Raw genomic sequence first — 21,562 nt, 5'->3', positions numbered from 1 at the left:
GTGGATACCTCTTTATTTCCCTATAGAGATTAAAAACCTATCTCCACGATCCATGCCAAGCAGTGAGCTCTCATAGTCCTTGACGTGCATTACGACAGTGCAGCATCCTACAAGGCCAAATCCTATGACAACCACTATTTTGTAAACTTATAAATAACATTATTATTCCTAAGATAATTCATAAATACATTGGCAGTTCCACTTAAGTATGCTAGGTAATTTATCGTTAGAAAGCTGGTTGGTAACACAATTAAAATTTCAAACAATGGTGAAATTTTATCAAGTTTTCTCCATAGGAGACAAAATGGGAGAACTTTCCAGGACACTATCATAATGCTTGATGGCTTTTTCATGCTTCAGAAGTTTTTCTTCAGGAAGACTTCCTCTGAATTCATTGGTGTATTCCCGATTCAGATTGCTGTATCTGGGAGGGAGGATAAGGAAGGAAAATACTGAAATAATCATCCTTTCTGGGATTGGCTTCACCCATTGTTTATTAGGTAATATTTTGCATGTTACAGTGCCTTCTGGGTCCTGGACTTCTAAGCAGCCAAAAGAATAAGATAGTGATATGTGCTTTCCTAGAATCTTTCAGAACTTTGGGATGAGAAGTGCCAAATGGGATGTAGGTGTTAATAATAGCTGTAATGTGTCGTTTTAATAAATTTAAAAAAGAAACATGCTTTTTTCCTCAGAGAAATTTTTTCTAATTCAGAGTTTTAAAGCCTGATTTCCCCCCCCCCACTAAATCAGTGTTTATCTGAATAGTCCTCACCCTTTTTTCTCCACCCTGGAAGAATTCTTATCCAGCACAAAATGAAGCAATTGCATTTGACTTTGAAAAAAACATATTTAATGTAGGTTTTGGTTGTCTTATTGAAAAATGAGGTACCTTCATTTTGAAGTGAAATACCAATTTGAAATACAATTTTTTTTTTTTTTTCTTTTTTTAGGAAGACTGGAGGTCAACAGATTTCCTCATAAAATACGTTAAATTGTCGCAAAATTATTTGTGAGTTCAACCCAATTTTATGGCCACTTTTTGACAACCAAAACCTTTTAGTTTTCAGCAGTAAGTGTCACAAATGAAAATTGCATTTTACAGAAGAAAAAAATCCCATTTTATAAAAGGGAAACAAAGTACATGCAGGAGAAACATTTCAATCATAACTCAGGTCACATTTAAAATAAGAGAATCAAGAACTACCCACCAGAATGAATGGACACTTGTGTCTCAGGTTACATTGAAATAATTGACAAGACACTATAGTAATCTTCGGTGCTGCAAAGTTAGTGCACTCTTTTTCTCAAGAGTTCTAGAAGTACACTGCCCTTGGAAATTTTCTATTATTGTCATTATCAAATCACTACTTTGTCAAGGTTTCTGAAGGATTTCCATAGAATTGCAGCCCAAAGTCTAAGAGAGAATGCCACTTGCATGTGACCTTTCCCCACTCCTGGTGACACAGGTTACTTCCCTCCCTTGTTCTTAACTACAAGTATTACTTATAACACTGACAACAGAAAGTTAATTGTGATTAAATAATTTATTCTGGAATACAGGAGGCAGACCAACTTTCAAACCACTGTGGATGTAAAAGGGGATTGCAATTGTGAGTTCCTTGCATTTTGCAGGCAATATGCAGGCATTAAACCTAGTCTCTACAGGTGGCCTAAAATTGCTTCCTGTGCGGGGGCTAACTGAGCAATTCCATTGTCTCCAGCAGAAAGTTGCTGTTATCTCATTGCCCAGTAGAGTATCAGAAAGTATTTCAGGGTTATTCTGTTGAAACCACTGCATACAGCATTAACCAGTATGCAGTCTGCTGTTTTCTTGCAGCCCCTTTGCCTACTGTCCTAAACTAAAGATATAAACTCATTGAGACAACAGCAACGTTTTCTACGTATTGGTACAAAGCCAAGTGCAGTGGAGGTCAGTTCTATGATGGAGACATCTTGGTGCTGTGATCTAAACTCCATATCAACATATTGATGTCCTTCTGTAAAGAATAGGATGCTCTTCTTTCTTCAAGGCATTTTCATACTAATAAAGACCCCTTAAATATTTAAGGCTAATTACACTAGTCTTTTTTTTTTTTTTTTTAATAACCTTACCGCATAATTTTTACTGTGAAATCTCTCTCCTCAAGGCAGATGAAAAATACTGAAGTCTGAACCCTGAACAATAACATATGATCTATCACTACCAATTCTTTATTACACTCTAGTTTACAGGTTTTGCAAGAATTTCTACCCATATCTACAAATGAAACATCAAGATTTCATTTTCTCACACATACCTGTGTGCAATGGTCCAGAACCCCAGGGTGTTCACCGTCATTAAGGAAGCCAAGAAGAAGAAGAATCTCTCCAATTTACCTTCATGCAGCAAGTGTGGAAACCAGTTGCCTGGCAAAGCAGATATTTGAAGCAGAATTAGTTTACCTTGCAGGATGAGACGTGGCTTATATGAAAGACACGAAGATAACTTTGTGTAGGACAAAATCACAGCAGGTGCTTTGAACCCCCCTGTAGCTCTTTACACAGACTTCATTCTCACAGCATTTATGTTTTTTTGAGTCTACATTGTACTTTGCTTCTGCTTTGCAGACAGGCAATAGAGATCTAGAGAAACTAAAGAACTTTCCTAACAAATCTGAAGTGTACTGGAAAACCTAACTCTGCACAGCTACTACTGTAATAATTGGGCCATCTTCCCTCTGTATTATCCTGTGCACATAGCTAAATGAATGTCAAATGTGAAAATTTTAGGAAGAGCTAGAGTTAAGGTGGTCTGCAGAAATCCTTATTCACATCTCTCCCGCTTTTAATAGGCCCTTCTTAAGAAAAAACAAAACAAACCAAACCCCAAAACATGCAGAAAAAGCATTTGTTCAGTGCCTTGGACGGTGCTCCATTACCAAGATGCTACCTGACATTTTACTTTACCTTTCTTTATAGCTGCCTTTAGCCATGAGTCTGCAACATGTCCTTGTCTTACACACAGCATTTATTTGCATGAATCAGACCTTTTTCTACCAAGGCTTTTGGCAATAGTGTCTGGGACTTTTTGGCAGCTTAAACTCCATTCAGCAGAGGACAGTACCACCTATATACATGCAGAGTCTTCCCTGCCTGTATTTTTGTGTGCTTTAGTTTGCAACTGTATTGCTTTTGATGTCCATTGCAACCAGCCTGCAACCAATCTCAGGTAGTAAATAACTATGGAAATCAAGATGCTTCAAAAGAAAGCCAGCCCCAGTCAGCCTGCATTTGAAGACAATCAGTACCTGAAGTACCATAATCAACTACAGGAAAAACATAAAACCAAGGTGAAAAAGAAGTTACAGTAGATATAGAATATCAGAGAGACCTCTACAGTGCTGTAACGACCTTTTTACATTATTTGGGAATACAGGATATTTATCGCCTTTGAAGAAGAGAGACTGTCTTCATTAGCAAGTAGTGAAGTGCAACAGGAGCAAATGCAGAGCGTGAAACAGCTGGTGCTGAGAACGTGATGTCCACACTACACACAGCTCAGGGGGGTTCACATAGACCAGTTCCCACTAACAGCTCGAACACGTCAGGCACAAGCATTTTTTTGGTCTAGTTCCAGCCAAAAGGAATGCAGGTTTTTCGTACTCCAAGATCACACTGTGATGCAAATCAGAGGCGATCAGGAGATCCAGATCAAAAAAGCACTCCTGATCTGAACTAAACCACCAGCATCAACGTGCCCAAAGTCACCTTTCGTTGCTGCCTCAAAGTCTAGTATCAAACCCTAGCCATCTCAACAGAGTGGCTATTCACCACTTGAATGACCTAAAAGGGAGAGGAGGAAAAACAGCCACCTTTGCCATAGCTGTGCTGTACAAACCTGATAGCCTTAACCAATCTTTTGGCCACTAATGCCATCTTTAGCCATCCAATGCCATTCTTTTAGCTTGTCAAATTTTTCTAAGTGGAGAAAAAGAGCAGTTCCACAGCGCAGGAGAGCCAGCAGTCAAAAGATTACACCCCACCCCACCACATACATATATTTACATTTTTCTCTTCCCTCCACATCTTAGTTGTAAACACATTTCTTTTCAAAGCAGTTACCTTTAGCTCTCCTGGGATTAACAGAGAACAACTGCCATCGGTGCAGCAGTTTTCCCTAACTCCTCCGCAGCTTGCTCCATGCCACGTTACCTTTCTGCCTGTCACAGAGCAGCACCACCTCACCTCTGCGTGCGCCGTTCCTTTTGTAGTATTATCTCAGAGCGAGTTTTAAAACGTATCATTTAACATTGTCAGTTGACTGAGCTCCTAGGTGCTATAACTTCATTTTAGTAGCTTATAAACTTTTACTGTCATAATTCACAATCAGGTAGTTTTTCATTTCACATCCCCCAGTGGCCAATAGAAGTCACGGAGAGAGCGTGTGTATCTGATGAAAGAGAAAGCACGCATGGGGTTCGGTGCTACAGCTTGTCAAAGCAGAGTTCACACTGTCTGCTAGGTTATTTACATCGGCTAGCCTAACTATATGAGCAGCAGGAGCTTCCTAATGGAACGGCGTTTACAATGAAACCTGAACAGAAAATATGTACTTAAAAATAGCACTGAGCAATAAAAAAAAAAAAATTAAAAAAAAAAAAGAATTTAGCAGCTTCTAAGAGAACGGAGTAAAATGGACCTTTGAAACTGTCTTAACGCTAGCAAAGGCACCATATTGAAGCACTGAAAGTGGGAATGGTTGGTTTTATCAGGGTGGGAGGGCAGCCTGGCAAGCAAGAGATCTGGATTCTGCCCCCACTTCACCACTGGTCTTCTCCATGGCCTGGGTCAAAGACCATTGCTCTGTCTCCTCTCTTTTTGTTTTAATAATAGCCAGTGTTTAAACAGTGAGGCCAGGATAACGACACAAAGCCTTTGGAAAATCCTGTATTATAAATAAGCAACAGCATAGGCAAGGCCAAAATCAGACTGAGCATGGTAAGACTCCAGCTCCCACAGCATGCGTGTGCTCTCGCTCTCTCTCTCGCTCTCTCTCTTTCCCCTTCGCCGCTCTATCCAAAGCAAGAGGTAGGAGCAAGGCTTTCTTTTCCTTTCAGTGAGGGGCAACAAGGTTTGTCAGGGGTGCCTTTCTCTACAGAGAAACAGGGGTGGTAGCAGTCCTAGAGATATCCAGACTGCTATCCTACCGCCAATATGCATTTTCATCAGTGGGTACAGCAAACATTAATGTAACCATTTCCTATCTTCAGCCAAAAATATTTACTTCTAACTTTTTTTTTTTCCTCCTTCTTTTCCTTTTTCAAATGGAAGTTGGTTTTCCATGAAAGAGGGGATAAACCTGGCTAAATTTACCTCTACTTACACCCACTGCACAGAGAATCCTCTGCTGGCAGGAAGCCTTGGGAGAACAGCCATCGGTGTTAAAACATCAGCCATGTGTTTCAGGCAGCAAAACTCCCTTTAGACATTTTCACCACTTACCCCACTAACACCTTCCACAAGCTGTCTGCAGACTCCAGCACCCTCCACTGACTGGGTTTGGGGTTTACACTTCCAGAATTTTACTCTCAGCCATGAACGTCAAGAACCTATTGGGTCAGTTTGTTTGTTTTTGTTGGAGCAAGATGCCCTGGGCACTACTGTGTTTGAAGAGTCCAGCACTTTCTCATCCTTGAATCAGCATGCAATATGCTAACAATACACTTTCCCCCAAAAGACAATGCCTTTGGGTTCTGTCAATCCTTTCCTTTTCTATGGAGATTGCCAACAGAAGTGCCTATTACAAGGTTGGTTTGTCACATAGATAATTGCTCACTGGGAATTAACTTTCTACAACAAGCTCCTGAGTTCCATTTTTATTCCAACAATGGAAATACTTTGTAGCATGAGTCACCACAGAGAATCAGAAGTTTCCTTTAGCTGTGTATGTTTTAAAGAGCCTTTTCTTACTGGTTAGAGGTGAATTGGTTATGCATTTCATGGCAAATTTAGAACAAATTAGAAGATTAAGTCTAGGCAGAATCAATTCCTCAAGCCTGCTATACCATACATTGTTGAAGTAAAGTACCTAGTAAACTTTCACTGATATTTTGCAGTGCTATCGATTTTGCATCAAAAATGCTCAGGTAGTACAAGAAATAGGAATATTATAAAACACCAAGAGAAAACACCTGATCCTGCCAACACAGGCAGAAAAGTAGGTGAAGCGGGGATTAGGACATGGACAAAAACACTTTCCTGGGCTGTTTCTGGTGGATGACTGACAGCAACCAACTGCTGGCAATACTAGCCATCAAAGAAGATGTGGAAAGGGCTGTAAGCCAGTCTTTGACATACCTTGTGTGCACTAGTATATCTGGTGCTATGATGGCACTCTTGGAGCCCTCAAGGGATTCACAACAAAGGCCAAAGTTGCACAGGAAGGCATTCAGTTTTTTTACTGAATAACACCGTCATATTTTAGTAATTTTAGGGAAAACACACGAGACAAAGCAAAACAGTCACATGCCAGAAGTTAGTCTATTCTGTATGATTCCCACATTTTTACACCTATCCTGCAACCCAGACTATGATTATAGAAAAATTTAGTTCACATCTTAGAAAAGTATTGTATTGTCTTCCATAATGTCATCAGGTTAGTGGGCATACATTTAGTGTTTAATCATATCCAAATTAAAGTCTCAGTCTGCCTCTAATCCTTATTAGCTAAGTAGGCACCAGTGGACACCACCATCTGGACTGCAAGAAATATCCTTTAGCTTTATCATCATTGGTATTTAGAATCACACAAGGCTCCAAAATGAAGGGAAAAAAAAAAAAAAAAAAAGAAAAAAAACCCCCAAAAACCAAACCACAAAAAATCCTTGGTTCTCTAAATACAAGCAGGAAAACTGTGTCTGGGGCAGTTTCCTTCCTCTGACCTTTTTTTTCTTTTTTCTTTCTTTCTTACATATTTACATTAATATTTTTAGAGAAATGTATTCTGAAATGATTGGCATAGGAGGACAGGTTTTGTCTTGCATCTTCTTCTGTTAAAATGTTAGGAGAGGTAAGAGATCCAAAAGAAAGCAGTTTCCCAGCTTGTACTGAAAATATCACTGTCACCCGTCATCTGTTTGCACTCGTCAGATTTTAAAAAAAAGTCTTATTTTATCATATTCACACCATCCTCCATAGATGCGTTAAAAATGATTAATGCAGCTTTGACTGTGACTGATATCTGATCAACTTTGCCAATAAAAACCCAAATAAAATTCTAAACTAGTGGCATGAAATAGGATATAAGAATGTTTAAATTTTGTCAACACCCTCTGTGCTTCAGCACTTCAAAATACAAACTGGAGGATCTACTTCATTGTATCCTGAATTGCTTCATGGCAAACATGGTCTCTTTGCTTAGAGATGGGAGAACCAGAAATAGTCTTGGCTCGGGTCTTAGTGAAACAAGAATCATGGGACAAGACAAAAGCACCCATAGCCCAAGAGTCACACACTAAGCCTTTTTAAATCTTACAAAATCATTGCATAAACGCTATCATCTTCTTTCAGCAAAAGAGAAAGAACTTTGGCCTTCCAATATGAATAAATCAGTTCAGCTTTTTAGGGGGGGGGGAAATAAAAGTTCTGTTTGGTTTGCTTTACCTCCAGTTCCATAAATTGTCCAGATATCAAATGTTTTACAAGCTCTTTAAACAGACATGAAAAAAAAAATACCCAATGTGAGTAATGAGAGCTTAATTTATTTGACCTAAGAGAACTCACAATTTTACTGTCTGAAGCGCTGTCATCTTTCTAGGGTTCAATAGGTAACCATTAGGTTTTATAAATTAAAAAAGTGATTACTTTGCTGATCTTAAGCTTTTCATCACAAGCACCAAAGAACACTGTAAGAAGCACAATGGAAGAGTTTTGAAAAAATACAGATGGAAGAAGAGAATTTTGTATATAATATTCCCTGCGAAACTAGAAGAAAAACAAAACCAAGCCTAAACGCCTCTTTGGTTTTGTTATAGTCTATATCCAGCTCCAGCAGTCTGACCCCAAGCCTATTTTGATTTACGAGTCAGCAGGACAAAAGTTTAGCTGTGATGAGTAGATGAATACTCTAAGTCTCCAGTCTGAAGCATTATAACACAAATGAAGATACAGGACTATCTCCATTATTTACAAGCTGTGAATCGCCTGAATTGTGGTAACTCAGAATAATTAATCTCATTCAAGCAGGGAACACTGGGAAAGAGAAATGCAGTGATATTCCACTTATTTTTAGAAATAAAATGTGAGAGTCCAATAATATGTTGTTTACATACTAATAAGGAAAGTAATCTCTAATGGTTCTAACTAGAGCAACAGAGCAAACATTAAACATTTTTCACTATATTTTCTCTAAAGCTTTTCAAGTTTTGCAGAGGACTTCCCCTATTTAGGGGCTTATTCAGTCCCATTACAGCACCTTAATCTGAATACAGACTGTCACTGAACCCTTGGAAATTTAAGAGTGTCTTTTGCTCAGGATAATGGTGCGGTCAATTTTATCTACAGCAATGGCAGGTCTGACAAAGTTAAATAAAGACATAAGATATACCTTTTTTTTTTTTCAAAGCTAAGTGGAGAAGTTTGCCACTCAACTTCATAAAAGTGAGGAGTATTTTAGCCAGGAAACTTTTTCAGTTTGCTCAAAAATCTTGAGCAAAAAGGGTTAGAACATGGCAACTGCACTCTGTGGAGAATTTGGAGAGTTCAGACTTTTTGATCCTGACCAGGATAAGAATTTGAAGGCTCTGATAAGACAGTATTTCTGCAGGAAATGAACATTGTCTTTTTTGAATCAATTAAATGTTTTCATACACACTTACAGAAAAAGAATAAATCACCTTGATATAAAATTAGACAAAAATCTACTGAATTGCAAACCAAATCCAAAAATTGATTTCCTCTATCATTTTGTATAAAAATATTCTATAAAGGAATAAATTACATATATAGTGGCACAACATAGTCAAAATGTTTTGATGCTGACATTATGCTTAATTATTTTATAAATATTTAATTATACCCAAAGTCAAATTACAGTAAAATACATCAATTTTACTAAAACAAAATATTTCAATCTTTATGGAAATTATTAATTTCTATACTTTTGGGGGGAGGGGAAGAAAAAAAAGTGAGCAACACAGTCTTTCTTGAAGTGTTAGTTTCACTGAACCCATATTACCCAATGGGGGGGGGGGGGGGAAATAAAAAAAATCTATTCCACTGGGGGACATTCAAGGATCTCTGCTTTCCACACTGGGTGCCTTCATACTTCATAATTCTTTGCCCGATTCATTTGCGTAAGCATTCCTGTTTTTTACCCATCTCTAGGCGATACTTTTATACCTCATAAGAAATTTTTAATTGAATTGTTAGCTTAAAAACAAACACTGCATGTCAAAGAACCATTCCTTTGTTCAGATCTTGCAAGTAGGAATTAAAATTTCTTGTCATACTTTCTAAAAAAAAAAAAACAGAAAAAAAAAAACAAACAAAAAAAACAACCCACTTCCTCTTAAGTTACATGGTTCTTTATGTAGGTAAGAGAAGAACCCAAAACTTAACCATGAGCAGTTACAAAATTCTGCAGCCATGGTAATTGCAACAGTGTCGTGCACTAGGGCATGACAGTTGTGCTCTATAAGAGAACAGTTCTCTGTAATGCAATAACAACGAAGCTTATCAATGGAAAGCATCTTTAGAAGTACTGCTTCAGCAAGTGGAACTATTTCAGATATGTGAACAAAAGGATTCCCTGTTCTTTGGTTCGAGAACTCAAGTGCTTTACTTTTTAAATTTACTTACAAAACAAGTTTTTTCTCTATTGAACAAAGATTCATCAGCAAAGGAAAAAAGACTTTAAGAAACTCTTGGCCTATCTAGAAAGTCAGCAACTCAGAAAAAACTCCAGTTCAGGGCTTACACTAACTACTCCTCAACGGGCTGAATCTGAAATAACTCCTTTTGAAACAATAAATTCTCTGGGAATTGCAGTATTCATCTGCAAAAGGGTAAAATCACAGTGAGACCATATTGTCACAGAAACTGGTTCTTCCAGTAGCTGGGCAAAGGGAGAGGCATAGAGAAGGCAAGAGAGAAGTGATGGGTCTAGGGAAACAAATTCCCTAGACAGCTTTGAAACACTCAACCCAACCTCCTTTCCCCTACAACACTGTGGAGCAGAAAGGCAGGCATGTTCTCTATTCTTTGAAGCACTAATCTTGCTCTCATGGCCAGAGGCTTCCACGTAAGCATGGCTAACATGAATGTACTTCTTCATGAACACAAAAAGGTGCTTCCCAGACAATTTATTTTCTTGTCTTCCAGAACAGAGGTATAGAGATTGGAGGTGAGGGCTTCCTGCAAGATGCCATCCTCTAATTACTCCAACTATCAAAACTGAGATGACTCATTAAAATTGGATGAATACAGCTGGAAGGCTATTTCCTATCTTAATTCCATCTTAATTGTGAGAGCAAATCAATAAAACTTTGGCATCCCCTTTAATTCTGCTGCCTAATTCTCCAAATCAATATTAGAAAATTGCTCAGGAACACCGGTCATGAGCATATTCTTACCTTGAGTGCCTGCGTGGGCTGTCAGAACAAAGAAAGCTCCCATAAAGCAGCCAGCTCCATTAAAGAGAGTTAAAAAATGCATGGAAATCCCTCTAATTCTTTCTGGCACAAGCCGGAATGAAAGTAAGGAACCTTAGAAAAGAAGCAGATACAGTTACAGGTTTAAAAAAAAAAAAAAAGTAAATGGTGGTAGAAGATAGGTAAGAGAAAAAAAATCCAAAGTGTCTCTAATAGGGACTTTCCATATTTTACACAGAGAATATTCTTGCTGCACACGGGCAGACGTGTTAGCATGTACCCTATTAACAAAGGATTATCTAAACTGTTTAAATGAACCTCTGTAAAAAATCACCCCACATACAAGTGTCGATATTCCACAAGTACATTAAGATCTTTCACCCAGACAGCTGCTTTCACCTTTAAAACCTCAGGCATAGCAAGACAAGAGAAACACCACCACAGTCAGCAAGCGTGAAGACAGCAGATGTGATATTTAACTGCAGGACAGTGGAACCTCCTATGCCAGAGCCCACGCAGCACAGCCACTAGTAAATACTTCCAAAATCCAGAGCTCTACCTTAACTTGGACAGTCACCTTGCTTTAACTTAAGGCTGGACAATGCTCCTCTTCCCCAGAGAGCAACCCCCAGAGTCACTGGCTAATTTTTAAGGCCTTGTTCTTCACTTTCTTGCTAGAAGACTAAACCAGAAGAAGCAACAGCTTTGGTGGCGAGGGGGAGCTGTAACATGCTGTTGTAGCATGGATGACTACAAATAATCCCACCAGTTGTAATCTGGCTAAACTAGGTTAGGGTAACAGTAAGTCTTTATGATAGCTATTCTTTTTGAGCAACTTTCCCTGATAATCAAAACCTCGTTTCCTAATTTCACACCTTGAGCCCTCATCCACACTTGTTCTCCAAGCCCCAGTGTCTCCCAACCTGCTTTATTAGTTGAGTTTGAATGACCTCCAGCTTGAGAAACTTGACAGCAGAGGATCCTATTTGGATGCTGAGTTGCCTGAAGCATCTCTGAATACAAATGAAGCTTTGCAATCATCATCTTCCACCCTTTTTAATTTGGATGTCCAAATGAGAGCTTTGGAAACATATTAAAGAAAAGACAAAAATACCACGGGCAGTGTTTTTTCCTCATTCACAATAGGAACCAAAAGCCTGAGGGCAAGATAAAGCAGGTGAGCCCGGGACACCATCTGTAGATGCAACAGTACAGTCAGAAACATTGTACAGTCAGTGTCCTAGCTAATTTGAATCAGTGAGAGCCTAAAAAGTTTTTGGTTATTCCTCCCTTCTAAAACCAGGGGTGCAAAACATGCATCTTGGCCAAATTCTGTTTGGGTAATTGCATCCTACTTACCTAAATTACCCCTGCTGTTTCAATTGCATACTCCGTTCCTCGCTTCTCCCACAGTGCTGCTGTGAACTATTAAACAGCTGCTGCATTTCACCCTGGAGACTATTGCATTTCATTCGTGGGTGAAGTGATCCCCAATATATCCTTTAACTAACAGAGCTGTTTGTTATAAGGCTTCCCATTTCTAAGTGCTTTGAGACATGTTGATGGGCGGATGATATTCTTGCAGCACTTTAGCAAACACTGCAAATCTGCTAACCCTTTGTAGGGCAAAGCAGTTACAGTGCACCAGGCGGCTTGGACACTGGCAGTGTAACACAGCTGCTGTGGCCAGCAGGCTGGCTTCCCATCACCAGCAATATCATGCGCTGTGGGGGCAAATGCCTGCTAATATTGTCCCACAGGATGGAGTTGTTTTGGTTTTGTTTGGGTTTTTTGTTTGCTGTTGTTGTGTTTTTTGGGGTTTTTTTGTTTGTTTGTTTTTGTGGCAGTATCTTTTTCAGTTTTTGGGGGAGTTTGCGGTATTTTTTGGTTGTGTTTGGTTTTTTTTTTTTTTTTGGGTTTTTTTGGTTTTTTTTTTTTAAATCATTGGGCTTTAAAAGAGTAATTTCCTAGTTTAAACCAAGCTAAGGTTACAAATTCAAGCTGTCAGAGGTCTGAGAGATCTTGCATTCTAACATTGTAGAGGAGAGCAATTATTTTATCAGTTTTATTTTATTTTTTAAAGACTACCTCAATGCTAGGGAGACATTAAATGCTGATATTATTCTAAGAGATGCTCATGCCACCTGAAGCAGATGATTATATAAAACTCCTATCAACAAGATAATGAAATATATTGTATAAAACACAACTGTAAGTATCAGGACTCAAATATAGATAAAGAGTTCAATATGCCAAATCTAGCTCTTCTAACCAAGCACTTCAGAAATGAGATATCTCCTCTCTTCCCTCTAATTACAAGTGTGAACATTTCTGTCTTCAACTTGGATCATGTACTTTCGGGTCAAGTAAATTATTATGCTAATTGAATTTGACCTTCTGCATAACAAAGGCAGTAAAATGTCAGCAAAGGTGAAACAACTATTTAAGTGTCTAGGCTGTCATTACCATCCATGGAGATCCACTGAATGGTTCCTGAACAGCAGTTCAGGTCAAATTGAAGTAGAAACCTAAAGCTCAGTTCAGTAGCCTGAACACAGATGCCCAGCGCTGCCCGAAATGCTCTACTGCCCCTAAGCCATCTGCACGGGGCTGCCCGATAAGGTGCAAGACCTACGGGAAAACCATGCTCTTCCCCAGCAGCAGCTGGGGGCCACACAAGTACCATAAAGAGCCTGCTTGCCCCACGGGCATAGCCTAGGTATTCCATGACAAACGATGCCAGACACCTATGTGGGGGCAAGTGGAGGCCTGCATCCCCATCGACTACAGTAGTAACGTGCTATTTTAGGTGCCTGCCTTTAGTTTTTTACACGCAAGTCTCAAATTCAGGCTTAGTCCCATTTACCTAGGTTCTTGAATCACACCTCTAACTGCAGCTCTTAGCAAGATGCTTAATCTTTATTTAAATGGGGAAGACAACGTTTCTTCCTCAGAAATTCTAATCACAATCTTTTAAAGAGATTTAAAACAAAAAAAAAAAAAACCACACAAAAAACAAAAAAAAGCCAACATGGAGCTTTATTTCTTTTCTAAAGGGTAATGTCATCTTCCAGCCATTGAACTTCTGTTGTGTCCCAGTGTGCTAGATTAAAAAGCCTTATTGTACCAGCAATATTCTTCTCATGCTTCTGCATGAGAAGACTGTAAGCAAGTCACCTCCTAACCTTTTTTTTCGTTAAGCTAAACAGAGAAGGTCACAGTTTTCACTTACACTTAGCCTGTAACCTAGAAACCACATTACCTGCCTAGAAACCTGTCTCAGTTAAGTACTTGAGAGCTATCGGATGAAGAGGCATTATGAAAGTGCTAAGTATTTAAAACTAGGGAAAATTACCTTTTTAGTGACAGACCGTGACCCACAGCTCTCAGTAGTCTTAGAGTATAAGAATGAAGCTGAGACACTGAAGTTATTTCCTACTCTTAAATAAAAATCTGAACATTTCTGGGGTTGTACTGGAACAATAGACACTCAACCTGTAGAATTAAATGCCTGCAGAGATCAGCTAGTCAATTACTTTACTTGTGTCTCTTTAAGTGAATGTTGATTAGATTATTTTTGTTATACTAACATTTTTTTAAGCTCTGCAAGGTAAAACACTGGTAAGCACTCTGTGTGCTCCTCAGAAGAAAATAAGCCTCAGGAATGTCAGCGTAGATGTGGAAAGGTAAATTATGGAAGGGAGAGAAGGTTCAGATTCACAATCAAGAGCACGTCCACATAATTTACAGATGGCAGGCATGAGCTAAGCTCTGCCTGTGCTCTGGAAAACAGGAGTGTTTATCTCTGGCTCCATGCCACAAGCTAAGGCTTGTTGCTCTGTGCAAGCATGTTCGCATGACTCCTGAATGGAGCACAAACAAAAATCTTGCATCTGCTTACAATATTCTCCAGGTTAGCCTGTCAGTTGAATTATGTTACCCGCTTGCATATGCTCTGTGTCAGTGAAAAATGCGTAATAATTCTGTTAGCTAGGTCCACAAATGAAAAGGGTTAAGCTAAATTGCTTCACCTTGCTTTGACTGTGGCCTAAGAAGTGCTCATGGACCGTAACCACAGCTCAGCTGTCATGTGATTATTTGTTCTGTCTCAAGAAAATCACCACAGAAGAGTTCAGGTCAGAAGGGGCCTCAGGAGCTCATCCGGTCCAGCCCCTGCCTGAAGCAGGTTCAGCTTCAAGACCTGTCACGCACCCGAGCCCAGAGTCCCACTGCTCCGATCATCCCCCCGCCGGACAGTGGATTACGCACCCCAGGGACCTGACCAGGCTGTGTCACCTTCTAGTTAATCTGGAACAACGTCATTGCTCACTGAGTTACAGCCAGCAAGGCAAATTATGCTACTCTGAAGCAGGTAAAGCACAGATCTGCTCATTAAGCCCATGGAAGAGAGCCAGGGATAAAATATCAGATGACAGTGATTATTTTTAGGAAGTTGATATAATTCTCTGCAAATCAGGACACTCTTGCTTTAGCCTATTAGATTTTACTTACAGGAGGGAGTTACCAAAGCTTCAGCCACTCCAAGTAGGATGTATTGAGGAGCTAAGTGGAAACAAGGCATGGAGGAGACCAGGAGAACCTCCTCGGAAAGCATCTGCTCCACCTGAGGGAAGTGCTTTCGGTGTATTTCAGAGAAGCCAGCAACCATCACAGAAAGTGCAGCAGATAACTGACCTACAACTGGATAAAGAGCACAGAGAGCATTCACCAAGCTGTAGTTACAGAATTATCATGTATTTAGAATGAAGAGAGCAAGAGCAGCTTCCCTTCTTCCTCCTCCTCCCCAATACATCCATTCTGGACACAAACATGGACAGAGTACTTGCTACACCACAAGCCTAACTCTAAAGATGTGGCAAAGGGACACCAGCTCAACACAGAAAGAACTTAGGGATGCATAATAAATGAGAGAGGAAAAACATTTCTGAAGAGCAAAGTCACAAAGAACAATTTTTTTTTTTTTTTTTTTTTTTTTTTTTTTAAGATTGGGGGAGGTAATAAAGGAGGAGAGAAAGTAAAGGCAGCAGCCCTTCTAGATATCACAAGACATTGGGTGGGAATTGCTGCTATTCAAGCAGCAATAAGATTCTGAAATATACGTATACACCGTATGTTTTACCCATTTGCTTTCTATGCAAAAAGTAGTAGTGCAGGCAGTTGAAGCATGGATTTCTAAGGCTGCAGGCCATGGTAGATGGGAAAGAAAAAAAAAAAATCAGCAGTGCATATCACACTTCAGGAGATCAAGCATTCCTACATTTTCCCCTTTCCCTCCACTATAGAGTTCTCCTGATCTACTTTTGAAAGTTTGTTGGATAGTGCATTTGCTGGCCTGTTTAACATTTTGGGATGAGATGAGCTGCATTACTGGAAGACATAATCTCCAGCTTTCTAAGCATTTACACATAAGCCGTTGGACTACAGTTGCCTCCTGCCTTCTTCAGTTATCCTGAAGAAGTATCGCTGCATGATCCACAATATACTGGATCCATAACCATAACATGCTGGATCCATAACACATTTCAATACATTACTGCACATGCAATGCGTGGAGTCTTACTGTTTGCCTCAGTGGTAAGGCACATGTACAAGTACTGCACAAGCACACAGGTCAGGAAAAAATCCTGTATGTTTAGCCTCATAATGCAAGAAAAAAATCTAATAAAAACTCAGATGTATTTTAAATACTGCACACTTCACAACACATTGCATAGAGGATACTATTTAAATGTATGATTTTCTATTTCTTGATGTTGATAGTATGAAGTGGTTGTAGCCTGTCAGAAAAACACAAAGAACGCAAAGTTTTCACGTAAGACTCCTGAACTTGAAACATTTACACTTCTGATGTTTTGAGCTCCCATTGATTTTGACTAAGTTTGTGATTCCTCAGCATTTCTAAGCTATAAGTACAGATGTGAGAATTTGGTTTCTTTTCACAGCTTTGGCTCAAATACCTGGACTGTGCACTGCTTTCCCCATAAGAAACCTCATCTCACTTCATGACTGGAAATTGTTAAACTTACGAGATTTGATATCAACATTCAAAGGCTTTTGTTTCATTTTATATGTATAATACATATAAAATTTCTCTTTGGGTGCAAGGACAGAACAGGCAGAAAACTCATATAGCTAAGCGGCCTTAGCCTGGTTATGTTGTTGCATGCATCTGTTTCTTCTCTCAGCAGCAAACTCGCACCCTTCCACCAGCACATTATTCCTGCATTTTCAGAACTTTAAATACCGCCCCCACCCCCACCCCCAACCTGAGGCCTAGAAGCTGTTTTGCTGTCAAGGCCCCTCTAGTGCTTAATAAGAACATCAATGAATTATTGCTTGAAAATTGATGATGAGAGGGAATTCAACACCATTTTCTAGCCAATGCACCTTATTGAGGCCAGGTATAAAACCCTCAAGGAACTTCTTGTAATCTACCAACGCAAGAGTTCTCCTAGTGAAAAATTATGTTAGTACTAAAGAAACCTCAAGCAGTTCAATATTACTACACAGTGCTATATTTTAAGCATTTCCCTTACTAAAAGCCAAAACATTTCAGAAAAAGTAACCTCTGAATGCTCAACATTTGTAATATTTCTTTTAAGACATAATGTGGCAGAGGAAGAAACCGAGAGCTGTGAAGACGTGGTTTTCCTCCTACCTCTTCCCCCTTTAGTCCTCTTTAAAACAAGCAGTTTGGAATGACCATCTAAGGCTTTGGTTTTACAGGAGAACAGGCTGCTTTAGGAACACTTGGGGCTGATTCTAGGACAAGGTAGTGTATATTATCTAGACACTAAGGTTGTATTGGACATTTGCTATTACCTAATCTCATATCCTGAGTAAAACTTGTCAAAAAGCTTTCCTGAAATGAATACTTGTTCAAACTAGAACATCTTTTAGGGAGAAATGGTCATCATCAACTCGTAAATCACCTGAAATAGCCATTGGACTGGAGGCTTGCTTTTGTGTACTGTACAGACAGCTATTCCCCACATCGCTCTTGGATGGAGTAAATCCAAGATTTATATGGCAATTCAGTATAATCAGGCATTAAGAATATTAGAGCAAGGAATTCTATGGCTCAGGCACTTCAGCTAGAGCCCCCTGCCTGTAGCTGAAGGACAACTACCCAGCAGACACACACGTTCAGTTCTCTGCTGAATCTTCTATACTAGTGACTAAATCAAGTAGCATAAAACATATTAAAAACCCAAAATAACTATGAAACTGGACAAACTCTAAGTTTACCAAATACTCATGTTTTTCATAAAGAGGTCCAGATACTCAATATATTTGGGACACAATCTAAATTCACTTTAAGATTTTAATGTTTTTTAGATTACACCTAATTTACAAATAAACCAGTAACTATAGAGAAAGTAACATAGATTACAGTTTTCATGTAGATCCTTATTACAAAGCAATCAGATATTTCAGTTCAACATTGTCTACATGGTTCGTCCTTAAAAACTGTTATTCTTAACATACTGAAAATTTCCAGAAAACTATTTAGATTTCTTCCTCCTACAAGACTTGAATTAAAATATAGTTATAGTCTGGCTCAACACCAACAGTCTATTTATACTTTCAGTTTTGTTCCTGAAAATAATTGTGAACCTAATTAACTGTTGGCAAAAATATTGGCACTTAGAGGTCTACCATATTTGCAGGTGCAGTCATATACCTTGATACCTAAAGCCATCGCCTGTACTCACAGGTATTTTTATGCCTCAGGTAATTTATCACCCCTAACAGGAGGCTATTTTAATAAATGAAGCTATTAAGAATAAACCACCGCATATACTTTACTGCTGTTCAATGTAACAGGATAGAACATTAATACTAACTTGAAATTTCCATGGTTTTAAGGAAAATTATTATCTGAATGTGTTTTTTGTGTTTTAATGCAGATGTTATTTTAAAAACTAGGGTAATTGCAACCTGCTGCGTTATATGCATCTGGTTTGTATAAAACTTAATAACACTCTTAATTAGGCTAATTTAGTCAGATTAATACCTCTGTGTGTGTCAGTACTCACTGTGCTGCTTGCCATGGGGCACTGAATTAATAGTAGCACACTGAGAAAATAGTCGTTTATAAGTATTTTTGTCTGCAGTTTGTAATGCAGGCTGGAAAATAAAAAAAATGTAGGAAGTTTAATGATAGTATCTACAAAAGGGAATAGTTTTAAGTAAATACAGAATGGAAGCTGCTTTTCTGGTGGTATAGACGTAGCTGATATCAGAAGAGTGTTGCAGAGTGTCCCTCCAGATCCTAGAACATAAGATGGTTGGGGGTAGGGGGGAATTAAAAAAAAAAACAAAAAACAAAAAACCACCACCACCAACAAAAAACCCAACATACACACAGAAGGAAGACCAACCCCTATTAAAGCCATGATGACTTCTAGGCTATGAACTTCTCTGAAATAAGCACCAACTTGCAAGCCTGAGTTTACAATGCTTACTGCTGAAAATGTTGGGACTCACAACAGAGAAAACTTCTTTGTACCACTTCTATGAGAAAGAGGCAATACTTCATCTCTGCAGATGCCTCTTTGCTTTACTTTAGGTGAGTGTACATTAAGGTATGTTTCAGTTTCGGATTTTAATAAATAAAATTATTAAACACCTGAATGATTATCCCATACTAGATATTCAAATGAAAATTCTAGTACTAGAAAGGAAAGCTGTACCTCTCCCAGTAACCTTCAACCTGTGAAATGTTCAGCCTGCTCAATGGGAACAGCAGTCCAGTGACACACATCCATTTTACATAGTTGTCTGCATGTTTTCTTTTGCTCGCCAGTTTTAAAAACACCTATTGCAGACACAGAATTAGACTTGATACTTCTATTTCACTTGGGATGAAACTAAACTGTACTAGTGATAATACAATTTCACTCTTATAAGCTGCAGTCCTAATGTTGATGAAGTTATAGCATAAAAATGTAAGAAAAACCAAGCCTTTACTTAACCTAATTATTTAAGTCCAGACTCACCATTTTGAGCAACAGAACATTTCTCCAGTATCAGAGAGCAACTGAAGGACTCTCCCATCTCCAAAAAAGATTTCCAAAGTAAATTAACTTTCCAAAAGTTAATGGATAAACAAACATACAGAAGAGAACCAAGTCAGAGTAAGTCTCAAGCCTAAATGGTTAGTACCGTTTCTCTCACCAGTTCCTTAGGATGACTCTCAGTTATTTGTGAGTGTGTCTCAGAATTTTTCATTTGTCAGAAGAGCCTCAATCTCTGTCCTAAACAAAAGCTATTCATTTTTTCTTTATATCTAATATGTTTTTTCAGTACTGCCTTTTCAACAATTCCTTTGAAACATACTTCAGAGTCATCCCAAAACAAGTCCATCTTAATATTTATAGTCAGAAACAATTGTGTAGGATCATCCATCACCTACTGCAGTTTCTCTTTCAAAAACAGAATACATACTAAAACTGTATAAACACATGTACTTTATACATACCAATGTAAATTGTTGGAGAATGTCCAGTGTCCTTGGAACTAAAGAGACACGAGTTAATGCATTCCAAAATAGGAACAAGAATCAGTAGTGGCACGATGCTTATCACATTCATTGCTGCAACTGGCAAGACAAATCCACTGAAGTTCAAGTTGGAATTCATGGTTTGGAGATAATATCCTGAAGGAATCTGTATTGAAGAATAAAAACCCACTCCATTAGTATACCAGTAACCTTTCATGAGTAAGATTTTTTACTATATTTGGAAACTTCTCCACCTCTTTTCCTTCTGAAGAAATCACAGTAAACCAAATACCTGCTGGCCAAAAGGAACAACCATTTATGATGAAAGCCTTTCAGATAGTGACATTCTTGTTCTCTGCCAGAATGTAACATTTTCCTTCTATTTCATTTGCTCCTCAGTTTAACAAATCTAAGAACCAGCCCATTGGTTTATTTGATCATTCCTAGTTAGAGCTATCAGTCAATACACTAAATGGTTCTGCCCAATACTTTAGTCACTACTTCTTCATAGATGGTGCTTAACAGAACAGAATAGCAAGATGCAGTTATTTTGCACTTCTGATTGTGTGCTCAAGGTGGGAGTAATTTTTAAGACTCTTACCAGCACATGGCTCTTCAACATGAGTAGCAATGCTAAATCCAGGTAGAATATTACTGCTTTATAGCTGTCTGAAAATTAATGTATAGTTAGTAACTGAGCTCATCTAGGGTTTCTCATCAATGGTTATAGTCAAACCTACTCACTGGGAGTCTGTTCAGTGCTAAAGAATTACTCAAATGCTAGCTCTTAATAAAAATATTTTTCACCTACATTCCACCTCCAAAAGAAGATATAAATTGTAAAAGGGTGCATAAATGGCAACAGAACTATGAAAGATAAGAACTGAGCCAAATTTTGTTGGTTCCTTCTTTCTACTGCCTATTGCAAATCAGAATTGACTTCTTAATAGGAATTAAAATATCATTAACATGAATCACATGCACTGAAAGCTGTTAACTTAATAATATGGAGAAAATACTATTAATCTTTACAAAAAACATACTGATCTATTGCCAAGCCTAAGAGCGAGCCTTAAACTTATTGGAAATTCTGCCGAAGGAATAAAAGTCACCTCTTTCAGCAGTGCAAATACTTTTATCTTTTCTAGACATATACCTGATTATTAAAACTCTGATTAATGATACGTGTTAACTTCCATATGGTCATTAATGCATAGCCTCAGCCATATGTGTGCATTTTTTGGTTTAGGGTGGGGTTTTTTTGTTTGCTTGGGTTTTTTGTACTTTTGGGTGGGTGGGGAGGGAAGAGGAAAAAGAATGAGGCAGATGGATGGGAATGTAAAATGATGGCAAGAGGGAGTGTCAATAAAGCAGTATACACTACATATTTGGAAGAATTTCCTTA

The 21,562-nt window shown here is 38.5% G+C and overlaps 1 protein-coding gene across 1 annotated transcript in view; it reads right to left on the bottom strand.

Moving 5' to 3' along the window:
* Positions 1-279: 279 nt before the first annotated feature.
* The window catches only part of SLC15A5 (solute carrier family 15 member 5), a gene marked incomplete at both ends in the record, with an annotated part of 34,835 nt that continues 13,552 nt past the window's right edge, over positions 280-21,562 (bottom strand). Inside the window, 5 exons of the mRNA XM_082310190.1 lie at positions 280-418; positions 2,295-2,409; positions 10,614-10,745; positions 15,144-15,332; positions 20,137-20,323. Of these exons, the coding sequence (XP_082166316.1) occupies positions 280-418; positions 2,295-2,409; positions 10,614-10,745; positions 15,144-15,332; positions 20,137-20,323 (762 nt within the window). The remainder of the gene's footprint in view (positions 419-2,294; positions 2,410-10,613; positions 10,746-15,143; positions 15,333-20,136; positions 20,324-21,562) is intronic.

The sequence above is a fragment of the Platalea leucorodia genome, assembly GCF_965183815.1.
Source record: "Platalea leucorodia genome assembly, chromosome: 4".
Taxonomy (NCBI): Eukaryota; Metazoa; Chordata; class Aves; order Pelecaniformes; family Threskiornithidae; genus Platalea; species Platalea leucorodia.
Note: the sequence above shows the minus strand (reverse complement) of the source record. Positions and strands in the feature narration are given on the sequence as shown.